The sequence below is a fragment of the Biomphalaria glabrata genome, chromosome 2 (assembly GCF_947242115.1).
Source record: "Biomphalaria glabrata chromosome 2, xgBioGlab47.1, whole genome shotgun sequence".
In the NCBI taxonomy this organism is placed as follows: Eukaryota; Metazoa; Mollusca; class Gastropoda; family Planorbidae; genus Biomphalaria; species Biomphalaria glabrata.
The window spans coordinates 7254020-7266831 of NC_074712.1; the positions used below are offsets into that span (position 1 = coordinate 7254020).

Here is a 12812-nt window from a genome sequence, read left to right on the forward strand (position 1 = left end):
TTTTAGGGTAATCAATAGTTATTTCATTCAATCTTTTTAGCTTTATGTACGTGTTCAAGACAATGGATCCCCTCGAAAATATGACATTGCTCTTGTCACTATTACAGTCAACAGAAATTCAAATCCTCCAAGGTAATAGGCAATTTATATTATCATCTCTAAGTATATTTCATTTACTAACGCTAATTGAAAAAAAAAAATGTATCAAGATTTTATAGCACATCAAAAAAAAGCAGCATATATTTAACTAAGGAAAAAAAAAATTGATAAACTGCTTAAGTAGCTTGCCCAAGAGCTTGTTACATAATGGTCTCAGAAAATGTCTTTCTGCTTGTATTAATAGTATTGCAAAAAGCAATATAATGCACACAAAAATGTAACCTTTGTCTATGAAACATTTTTTTTTACTTGTCTTTGGTAAAAGAATGTTTTGATAAAGCACCTAAATTTATAATATGCATCTTCTAATCTGTACTCTTTTTTTCATTTTGTAGGAATACATTTTTTAATCCTGAAATATTTTCTAGTTTCCATGTATGTTTTTTTTCCTCATTTCCAGAATTTAATGGGTTGTTTTCTATTTTAGATTCACTACGAATACTAAGACTATCACCATCAATGAAAACAATCCTCTTGGTGGTGCAATTTCTGACTGTTCGGCTACCGATAATGATCCTGGGCTTAATGGAGAAATTGTTTACTCTTTGGTTTCTAGCCTGCCAGCGTAAGTCATTGCAGTCTTTTTCACATTCTTGCTTAATCAAATGAAAAAGATTTGTTTCAGATTGAAGTAGTATAATCCAATAAGTTAATAGCATGACTATTTTCTGAATGATTTTAATTCACAAAGTATAACAAAGCAGAGAACTAGACCTAGAATTAAACTAAACACTTCCATTTGATGGCAACTAAAATACAGGAAATTGCCTAATTGACCATGGCAACTATAATGCTACTCTATGATGCCTGTGAGCACTTTTCTTAATGGTAATGAGAGCTGGTCTACATACATTTATAAAGAGCATAGAATGAATAGTTTTCACATGTGCTACCTATGACATAAAATGTGCCTCTCCTGGAAGGATCATGTCTTTAATCAGGAAGTTTTGAAATTGACCAATAAGGACAGTGTCTATGCTTTGCTTAGTCAGAGAAGACTAATTTAGCTTGGATCAGGAAGGACATCCTAAATACTGAGCTTACCAAAGATGCCCAAAGACTGCATGAGGGATATCTGGACTAGATATCAATGAAAGTATATGGGAGGAAATTGACCTAAGATAAGACAGCATGGAGACTGTCAGACTGAGCTTGTGCAACTCTCGTTGAGAGCAAAAGGACTGAGATATCCTTAGGGTAGCTTTCTTTCTCTTGTCCATCAGAAAGCACTCAAAAAGATGCATTCTTATGCATGAACTGTAATAAAGTTTGCTGTTTTATAATCTTGTTGAGTCACTCTAGCTTCTGCCCCAACTTAAGGAAAACACTAGTATTAATATGGGTTCATCGATTCTCTTTCGAGACAGAAGGAGCCTTTTTGGGAAGCTAGGTCAAGAGGCCAAGTGCGCTTGAACTTGGCTTGGCTTGGCTACCTAGAAGGGGGGTCGGGGTTCGACACCCGACTTGGGCAGAGCTGTGTTTACTGAGCACCTAAAGACAGCACGGAAAACCAATTCCTAGATACCCCTTCCCCCCCACAGGTCCACAAATGAGATTGGACCAAAGCGCTCTGAGCATGCTATAAGCATGAAAGTAGTGCTATATAAATGCTATAAATATATATTTTTAGATGTTTGGTTTTATGAAGTTTCAGTGGTAACTTCATTTCACACCTAGTTTTAAATCAAGCTAATATTATATATATATATATTTTACCTCGACAGATTCACTTAACATTTGTTTAACTCTTAAACCTCTCAGGTCAAACTATTTCCAAGTGCTTGAGACCACTGGTAACATTATAGTGCAGAGAGATCTGCATTTAGACACATCCAGCAGCTATGTCCTTTATGTTACTGCACGAGACAGAGGCACACCTTCACTTGTAGCTACCTCAACCTGTACTCTGACAGTAAATGTTGACCGTAACTTGTATCCACCAGTGTTTGTGGACTTGCCTTATGACAGAACACTCAACACTGGTGTAGGTGTTAATGCTGCAGTTGTTGATGTGAATGCGACTGATGCTGACACAGTGGTAATTAGATTGTCATCATTGGTTTTAAGCTAATTTACATTCATTTTTTTTCAAATCTTTTTCTCTTTCTAGTATCTCTCTTTTCTTTATTCAGCAATAATCTGTATATCTCTTATACCCTTTTAAAACTTTTTTTTCTCTTCCTTCATACAAATAATAATTTTTTCTATCTTCCATTCAAATTTGAAATCTATTTTATCTATAATAATTTGTAAAAAATGTATTCTGTGACTGTAAATTTTAGAAATTTATGCAACAAAATAAATCCTTTATTTATGACAGATTTTTTTTTCTATATTTAGAAACAAAAGTAAAATATTTGTCTTCTCTACAATGGCAAGAAACTAATTAATTGGACATACAGCTTTGTGTTAATTCTTCTATGTAGCTATTCACATTATATTGTCTTGTTGTTTTTTTTCTTAGAGTCCATTTAATATTGTGAACTATGAAATTGTACGTCAGACTGTGGATGGCGCCTTCGCTCTGAACAGAGTTACTGGACTTCTTACAGTTAATTCATCTTTAACACAGTCATCCTACACTGTAAGTAATGCTAAAGGTCACCCTTGTATTTTGCTGACCCAAAATTTTACAATTAGACTAATAAATTCAAAAAAAAATAAATGTCAATTTAATTTCTATGTTAAGAAACAATTGTAGAAAATGCAACATTCTCTTGGTGATGGGCTAAAGAAATAAGCCTATCACTCTAGGACTATTCCTGAGCTATAAAAACTTTTTTTTTTAAATCTTGTTAAGGGAAAATCTGCTAGTGGTAAATATTATTTTCTGAGCTGAACTGAAATAATCACAAGGTCAGCTTTTTTTTTGTTTCACTACTAGCTTTAATGTTTTAATGAGTGCCTGATCCTGCCGTTGATTGTCCTCATCATTGTCCAGAGTTTGCACTTAGTTTGCACCCTACCCACTTCCACTCCATGCTCATTCTAGAGGTTTCAGCTAAGATGTAATAATTTGAATTTCAGAAGGAACATCTGACACATAGCATGAAATAAAAGCAAGACACTTCTGTGCTTGGCAAAGTACTAGGAGCTTCTTTGCATCTTTTTTGTCTAAGTGTCATGCTTTGATGCAATCATTATGATGTTCATGACTGTAATGTTTTGATTTTCTCAGGATTAGTATCAAGAAACTCAATCATGAGTGTGTTAATGTATAAGCTCTGAAAGAGCTTATCTATCTAACCTTTGTTAGGTCACTATTAGGTCAATGCATCTTCTGTCTGAGGTATCTTGTCAAGCCAAGAAAACAATAAAACTAGAACAAATACAAATAAGAACAGTGATATTTATTACAGACAAATATTTACATTTGATTATAGAAACATTATTAGTAAAATCACTAAACTTAGAGACACTTCAAGACAGAAGAATAAAAAGTTAAGTAACAATAATACATAAAACACTAAACCATAATTTACAGATAGAAAAATAAAACCTAATAACATTTTCAAAAAGACAAAAAGATAGAGGTACATGTCTTATTCCATATGCTAGGCAAATTCATACAAGTGCTCCTTCTTCCCTAGTGCCATTAGAGAATGGAATGGGTTGCCTGAATCAGCCAGGAAAACCAATAACTTAGCCTAATTTAAGTCACTCATCAGCATGCATGACTAGATTTACACATAAAATGTGTAAGACATAATTATCTTCTTTTTTGAAGTAACGTCTGTAATCTATAAGAAAAGATCTTTTTGCTATTCTCATCTACTTGTGCATATGTATTTATTGGTTTCTAAATTTCTTTTGTTTAGATTGCAGTCAGAGCTTATGATGGTGGAAGTCCTCCATTGTCTGCCTACAATGTCTTTGTTGTAACTGTCAATGGAAATCTTCAGAGTCCACAGTTTCAGGATCCTGGAGCAGGTCAACAATATACAAAAACTGTTGAAGTTCTAGAGACAATTGGTCTTCAGACTCAAATCACCAGTGTTTCAGCCTCGGATGGAGACACTGTAAGTACATAATAGTTTTTGTAGGCTTATCTCAATATTAATAAAGAGGAGAGCCTAAATTGGAATGTTGTTATCTGCACAGTAATCTATCCTCACTCCCTCCCAGCCTTTTTTTTCTTCATTGAACTGAATTAAATTATTAGTAGATGTGGTTTGAAACTCTACAAATTTTTTGTTAATAAATTATTTTTATCCCACAATAGAAAATTGGTCTGTTTTGTATTTTTTTTTTAAATTTTGCAATTATAATCTAACTCAGTAAGTAACACTAAAATCTGGTGAACAAAAAAATACAACACATAAATGTAGTGATTTCCCATTCGAAATGTTCATCTTGTATAGTATTTTTATAAGCTGGGCTGTTAGAAAATCTTGAGAGTGCTGGCACTTGATGGGAATTTTCCTGTGTAGAATGGTAAAAGAAGGGTAGAGAAGAGACTAATTTGAGCATTAAAGTTTTCTAAAAGAGAACTTTGGAGAAAAGAAAAAAAAGTTTCATCATCAGCACAAAGCTAGAGTCGAACATGAGATTTTTTTTATACCATCAGATTAGTCTCCAGGTCAACAGGTGATATAGCATTAGACTAGGTCCCTAAGAATGCAGGACTGATGTCAACCAAGCACAGCACTTCCCCCTCACAGCAACTAGCAGAGCTCTACACCATTCCAGCATGCTGGTGCAGGGTAGGAGGAGGTCTTTTGGGAATACTCAATGGATAAACTTACTCTAGTTGCCTGAGATGAACTCCAATAGGTGACAAGGCAGGGAAACCTAGGTCTCCCGTAGTGCCCTGGTAAGGAACTCTGCTGTTCGGCGTAGTGCCTCATAGCTTCCATACAAACTAGGTGTTCCATTGGATACGTCTTCCCGCAGCTGGTGGAGCTGTGGACACTCTTGCAAGACGTGCGCCACCGTCTCTTCTGATTCCCTTCAGTGTCGGCAATGGGCATCAAAATTTGGCCAGAACCGGGCAAAGTACGCACCTATTTGGCAGTGTCCCATACTGCGCTATTGTCATTTGTTCCGACCTTTTTAACCTCCACCACGGGCCCTCTCGATTTGGGTGACGCATGTGCTGCCAGACTCCCCTGGCAGTGTTGGAGTCATCCCAGTTACCAGAAGACACCAGCAGAGGTTGTTAGGTACAATGATCCTCTCCCCCCCCCCCCTAATAAAAATATAGTTTGTCGATCTACTCCCTACTTTTCACAATAGTTGGTCATACTATTTAATTCCTCCTATTCTTTTATCTGAACAGGGCGTTGCTGGTCAAGTCAACTATTATTTACTAGGTAACAATGCAGCCTTGATGTACTTCTTGGTGAACCCTGACACTGGAGCAATCACCCTGAGGACATCATTACTTCTTGACACAGCTTCACAATACACTGTGAGTAAAGTGACACCTTTTTTTTACTTATAAACCCTGCTGAAAACCTTTTAAAAAGAACTAGGTAACTATTTTGTTTCGTGGGAATACCAAATTTACTCTTTTTTTCCTTATGTTTAAAGCATTAATATCAATTTATTTTTAAAAATTTAACATTTATGAAAGACAATGGAATGGTATGCTTCAATGTATATATTTGCTTTAATTGTGATAATTGTGTAAATATTTCAATTGAAAAGAAGCCAAATTATAATAGAATTTCTTAGAAATTAAAAAAAATTTATTTAAATACATTTTTTCTTGTGAACTCAATTCTATTACTTAAAATCAGAAATATAAATTGATGAAATTATTACTATTGTCAACAGCTCAGTATTATACATGTCAGAACATGTATTCATTCAAAGCATCTGCTATATTAATATTATTTTACCTCAATAAACCTGTAAATGATAAAGTATCATAAGAAAGCACCTTAGCAAAACTAAAAACCATATCCAATTCTAACCCCTACGATTAAATGATGAATTAAGTAAAATAAATAATAATGCAGTATAACTATAAGAGTTACATTTGGGTGGACTTAGAGAGTGCCCTAAAAATCTAAAAATTGAAAAATCCCAGTCTTCACCAGGGTTAAAACCCCTTGGTTCAAAAGCCAATTGCTTTACCACTCAACCACCATGCCCCCATATAGCAGCTATGTTGGTTCTTTCAAGTCTCTATGACATTAATCTGGCTTCATTATTTTTTCCTCTGCTCATTCAGCTAAACATCATAGCCAGAGACAAAGACCCCATACCAAAACAGTCTCCCACCACAGCCACTGTCATAGTCAATGTGTACAGAAACATATATACACCACAGTTTACTACCAACTGTAGTAGAACAGTGAATGAAAATCTGGTCCCTCCTCAAACTTTGACTTCAGTCACTGCAACAGACTCTGACAGACAAGTAAGATTTTTATACATATATATATATAATTTTTTAAAAACTTTTTGGGTAATAAATGCATTTCTGAACTATTTATATTAAATCTAATGATATATTTCTCCAATATTTTTTAAAGAGATTATCTGTGCATTACAATTGATGAGAATGAACTTGGAAATAAGGCTTTTTTTTTCTAAATGTATTCTACAAAATGTATTGCTCTTTTCATAACTTTTTATTTAAAACATGATTTATGAAAAATGTGATAATATTAACTAATAATTACATGTTTTATTTTATTTAGAATACCTTTGAGAAAGTCAGTTATGAAATCATTGGAGATGGAGATGCCCCTGGATATATCCAATTCAGCAATACTAGTGGCATCATAACTCTAACAAGTTCACTGTCTAACTCAGCAGCTACAATCCTTTATGTAAGTTTGATGAATCGTGGCCTTGTTGGGGGGAAATGGGGTAAGGTGGAGACAAGAAAACAGGATGATAAAAAAAATATTTCTTTATCCCCCCCCCTCCACCCCCACTCTTTTGAAAAAACAGATTCCTTTACAAATTGAAATTTTGTTTTGAAATTGTTCTTATTGCACTCTAATGGCTCCTGTAAACAAGAAAGCTTGAACAACTTACTGTCTCATAGGCCTTACTCTCCTCCTGACAAGATTTTAAAATCTTGGAACTGAAAAAAAAAACAGCTTCTTTTTCTGTTGTAAATTTGACAGGAGCTGTCGACAGAGCTGGTGTCATGTAGGCCTCTGCTCTTACCCCTTTATCCTCTTTTTATCTCATTTACTGATATCCTTCCAAGAAAAGATGCTAGAAATATATGTGTGCATGGATCTTCTTTGTAGTCAAAGAGTCATGGAACTCTAGGCACATAGAAGCTTGCCTCCATCTGCTTGTCTGAACAAACTGTTCTGTCTGGTAAAGATCCAAGCAGATGTAATTTTTTAAATATTACTATTATCAATGACTCATATCCCAAGATGCTTGGGTTAGAGGCCAGGTCAAAGGTTAAACACACTAAGGAAACTCTTAGGTACCTGAAAAGGAGTTTTGTTTTGCTTCCCTGTTGGCCTAATCATCTTCTCTGTTTCCACCCAAGCTTCCCATTGAGGCTGATAAGCAACGCTTGGGCTGCATGTATGGATATACTCATAAATGTTGATTGTTTGATGTCTTTTTGTTTCAGCTAAGAGTTCGGGCTTTTGACAACGGAGTTCCACCAAAAACTAGTACCACAGTTTGTGCTATAAGTATCAACAAAAATCTGAACACTCCACAGTGGACTACCACACAGTACACTTACAATGTCAATGAGGAGCAAGGCCTTTATGTACCAATTGGACAACTGGCAGCCACGGACGGAGACTCCCAGGTCAGTCTAAGAAATAAACCTGCCATATTTTTTTAAATAAAATAAATGTGACTAAAAATAGTATAATTTAAAAAATTATATATTAGAAAGTTATCAGTGTTAATACTTAAAAAATGATCATATAAATTCCTACATAAATTATAAATAAATCTATTAAGGGATATATGCAAATTTAAAAAGACAATCTGTTTGCAAAAGTACCAGTTTAAAAATGTTAGCATAAAAATGTTTTCCCATTTAGACTATTTATTATTGAGGCAATTGAGCAAAAAAAAAAAAAAGCAATAATCTTACAAGTTACATTACTCATGAATCTGATTTTTAAATGATGAAACATTCAGATATTGAGATTAACATCTGTGTGTAAACTATAGCATAAAAACTGAAGATAACAATGAAATCTTTTTATTTCCCACAGGCTCCTTACAACACTGTGACCTACTTCTACAGTCCAGTCAGTTCAGCAGCTCTAGAGTATTTCCGTGTGACTCCTGATGGGGAAGTGTCTGCTATTAAAAGTCTGATTGGCTCATCACAAAATTCTTACACTGTATGTATATTTTAATTTTTAAAAAGTTTGTTTTACATAAATAATACTCTTTAATTATGAAACTTTTGAAAAAATAACGAATTAATGAGGTGTGTTGTGTTTCAAAGGTTCATATTGTTCTCTGAGTGGCTAATCCTTATCTTTTGATGTTTTCCATAATAATAAAAAATGCTCCTCACTTTCTGAGTTTTCTTATTTTATTTTAACTACACATGAAGATGTGATCTGCATGATCTACTTGCTATCTTTTGATTAACTTTATTTTTTCATTTCCAGTGGACTATGGGAGTACGTGATCGAGGAACCCCACCTCTGACTAATACTGTAACTGCTACAGTGACTGTCAACATTCTGAGAAACAACAATCCTCCAAGTTTCACCAACTGTCCCATTTCTCAAACCCTTCAAGAAAGTGCAGCAGTGGGGACAAGCATCTTCCAGTTGTCAGCCTCAGACTCTGACTCTCCCACTTCAGTAAGTACCCACACTCTTATGAAAATATTTCAGCTGTCAGCCTTAGACTCTGATCCATGCACTACAGTTAGTACACACTCTCTTTGAAATATGTCAGCTGTCAGCCTTAGACTCTGATCCATGCACTACATTTAGTACCCACACCCTATGAAAGTATGTCAGCTGTCAGCATTAGACTCTTACCCACCCACTACAGTATGCTTGTTTAAACTAGAACTATTAATGTTAGACTATAGTCCTATATAAACTACTGCCTTGATTCTCTTGGACCAATCCTTTAGTCACTAAAATTGCTTTGTTTCTCATCAAATGCTTGCTTATTTTAAATTGATTCAAATTTATCTTTAAAAAAAAAGTATTGATGCAGAAATGTGAGTTTATGTGAGCTGTACTTAGTTTTACTTACTCATGGCAGGAAAAAAAGCTAAATATCTTCCACCTCCAATGTCTAAGGCCGATCTTAAAAGTAAGGTAGCAAGATCAAATAACCAATGAGGAAGTGCTACACAAAGCAGGGTGCCAGGACGTCTGCTCTGTTATCAGCAGCAGATGCATTGGTCACGTTCATAGTACATTGACTTCCACAAGACATTTCTGTATGGTGATCTAATAGAAGGCAGGAGAGCCGCTGGTTGACCACTTTTAAGATATGCTGATGTATGCAAACGTGACATGAAGCTCTTTAAAATCGACACTAACAGTTGGGAAAAAGTGGCACTGGATAGATCCACATGAAAAGCGAGCATTAAAGAAGGGTCCCGAAATGCAGATGCCATACACTACAGTATTAGAAAGGGTGAAAGTACAATGGTGCCTGGTGATTACATATGCCCAACCTGTGACTGCAGCTGTGTATCATTGATTGGCCTCTTTAGTCACTGAAAAAGTTGCAATGGGAAAAGATCATCTCTCAAAACATAAAATGCCACAGACTTAGTCTTACTCTCTCCCCCATATTGTTTTCCTACTTTGTATAGATACTCTCATAAGCAGTGTCTGTAATGTTATTCTTCTGAATCTTCTTTTACAGAAATATGGAAACATCACTCTACAGATCATTGGAGATGATAATGCAGGCTCTTTTTTTACCTTGAACTCTCAAAACTATATTGTCCTGAATAGAAATCTTGCTACTGATAATGCTACAAGATACCAAGTATTACTTTTGCATTTTTTTCATAACTATTTAAACATTTAGATCATAACCAATTTTAAAATTACTATATTAGATGATTCATTTAGATTTTATTTCAAATCTAAATTTTCACTATTGTTGCATTATAATCATTACTAAAAAAACCTGTATTTTTAAATTAAAAAATTTTAGCTTCGTGTCCAAGTAGCTGATCAAGGTTCACCACCAAGGTCAAGTCTTTGTGTTTTCTCGGTGAATGTGAATAGAAATGTCAATGCACCGCAGTTTAGTCCAGCCATTTATAACATCATTATTTTGGAAACTCAACCTGTTGCTTCAACTATTGTATACCTCACAGCAACAGATGCTGATAGAATAGTAAGTCTTTCCCACATTATGTGAATAAAACAAAATGTAATAAAACTATTAGCTTTATATATTTTATTTGTTTATTTGGTCTGGAACAATTACAAATTGGCAGCTGATCTAAATGTTCTCCTCAGGCTCCATACAACCAGTTCAGTTGCTCTTTTGGATCTGATTTACTAGCCACAAAGGGGGCGGACTACTTTACTGTTACAACTGTAAACAATCTCTGCAACATCTTGATATTAAGAGATCTGTCTACAGATTTGAAAACCAACACAAACTATAGGGTAAATTTTATTTATACGTAGTTTTAATGGGTTATAAGTCTTTTGAGATTGCTAATTGTAAATATTGAATGTGGTTCTATTATGAAGTTCTTGCACATTTATATTGCTACAAACTTTGCTTTAAAAAAAAAAAGATATAATGAATCTTGCGTGTATAAATTTATAGATTTTTTTTAACATATATAAAAATATCCCTTTAATGTTGATGTATTCTGTGTTGAATACAGTTCACAGTACTGGCTACTGATGGAGGTGGACTACAGAGCTTACCTGCTACTGTGAATGTAACTGTGATTCGAAACACTGCTCCAACCATTACAAACCTTGACCGTAACATCACTATCAATTACAATGCATCTACTACAGCAGGAAATGTTATATATGATGTGGACTATACTGATCCTGATACTGTGGTAAGTGATTTGTAAAATCAACATATGCTAAAAAGTAAAGTTCTCCTTTCAGACCTTTTGATCTATTAACTTAAGGTCACCTGTGGAGTCAGAGGCATCCTAAAAATCCTGAAATTCAAAATCCCTGTCCCCACTGAGTTTTGAACCTGGGAAGCCAAGCCCTTCCCAACTCAATCACACACCCCCCCATGCTAAAAAGCTACATGAATTTTATTTGCTAAATCAAAATTTATTAAAGCTAAAATGCACTTGTTTACTGATAATCCTGTGGACTCTTTCATAAAAGAAACTCAAAGAGTCTATAAAATAATTTGAAAACTTGTTGCTTTTTATTTTTTAGAAAGTGCATATATTCTGGCATAATCCACCACTGGGTTACACTTCCTAGTAAAATAATTATGATATAATAAGAATTTATTTGTAATCAATGTTCATCATCTATTTTCAGACCCCATTCAATGTAGACACATTCTCTATCACTGGGGAGAGTGCTGCTCTCAGTTATTTCCAAATCAATCCCAGCTCTGGAGTTGTAAGTCTTCAGCAGTCTCTTGTTGGCTCAGGTCCTGATTCCTTCAGAGTAAGCTCATTATTATATGCATGAACTTCTGTACCAACTTTATCCTAAATATTCTAATACATACATTTATATAAGCCTAAATTGTTTATGAATATGATGCTGCAATGGAGTAAATAATATAGGTAATATTAATTAGACAAAAAAAAAGTATCTGGTAGATACCAACAAAGAAATAAGTAGATGAAAATTAAAATCCACCTTAATTCAGGAAAGGCAGCACCAAAAGGTTGATAACCAAAAGTTAATTTTCTTCTCTTCTAATTTAATTGTTTGCAAAACTTGTATCAATTCACTTTTGTCTGTCTGAGATAAATCTTGTGCACATTATTTCTCCCAGTTACCATTCTCATATCAAGTTGAAACTTTGCACTATTATTAATTGCCAATGACAATACATGATTTAATAAAAAACTTAAGCAATTAGTTAATTAATTGAGATAAATCTTCTGTGTTTAAAGATATGGCAGTAATTGTACGGTTCTTTCTCATATGTAAGCTTTGTTTGTAAAAAGGATATTTTTTTTATTTAACTTGTTAAATTTAAGTTGTATATTAATGCAGTCACTTATTGAAAAAACTTGAACGTATTCCTCCAGGTGAATGTCAGATTATGTGATGGAGGAAATCTGTGTGACAGCAAGACTCTGGTTATAAATGTCAACAGAAACTTGGTTGCCCCTACATTTGGTCAAGCCCTGTACCAAGTGACCATCCCTGAAGACCAAGCTGTGCTGTCAAGCATCCTGACAGTGCAAGCTAATGATGCAGATTTAGCTCCTCCTTACAACACAATTACTTATAGAATGGTACAAACCAATGACAGATTCTCAGTTGACAGTGATACTGGTATAATTCGTGTTAAGTCACCACTAACAGGAGAAACTATATCAGGTGTTTCAGTAAGTTACAATGTTTGCTTTTAAATGCTTTTATAAAACTGTTGGTTTTTCAAGACTTTTTATTTAAACATTTTAAGTTTTTAGGGCTCTACATCTTGTCAAAGTCCAAACTGGCAACATTAAAGACATGGATAGATCTGTATTAAGTAAGGTCAGGTGTATCATTGGTCATTTTCTTGACCTCCTAATGAGCTTGAAAAATTAC

At 34.4% G+C, this 12812-nt stretch overlaps 1 protein-coding gene across 3 annotated transcripts in view; it reads left to right on the top strand.

The window, feature by feature from the left end:
* LOC106074824 (uncharacterized) overlaps positions 1–12812 on the top strand; it is a 137892-nt gene that overhangs the window by 37637 nt on the left and 87443 nt on the right. For all 3 annotated transcript variants that reach the window (XM_056018904.1, XM_056018905.1, XM_056018906.1), the window contains 17 exons: positions 41–132; positions 587–724; positions 1921–2197; positions 2624–2743; positions 3978–4178; positions 5438–5569; positions 6338–6526; positions 6810–6941; positions 7715–7900; positions 8319–8450; positions 8727–8924; positions 9955–10080; positions 10252–10437; positions 10563–10715; positions 10943–11128; positions 11577–11708; positions 12305–12607. In XM_056018904.1, the coding sequence (XP_055874879.1) occupies positions 41–132; positions 587–724; positions 1921–2197; positions 2624–2743; positions 3978–4178; positions 5438–5569; positions 6338–6526; positions 6810–6941; positions 7715–7900; positions 8319–8450; positions 8727–8924; positions 9955–10080; positions 10252–10437; positions 10563–10715; positions 10943–11128; positions 11577–11708; positions 12305–12607 (2883 nt within the window). The remainder of the gene's footprint in view (positions 1–40; positions 133–586; positions 725–1920; positions 2198–2623; positions 2744–3977; positions 4179–5437; positions 5570–6337; positions 6527–6809; positions 6942–7714; positions 7901–8318; positions 8451–8726; positions 8925–9954; positions 10081–10251; positions 10438–10562; positions 10716–10942; positions 11129–11576; positions 11709–12304; positions 12608–12812) is intronic.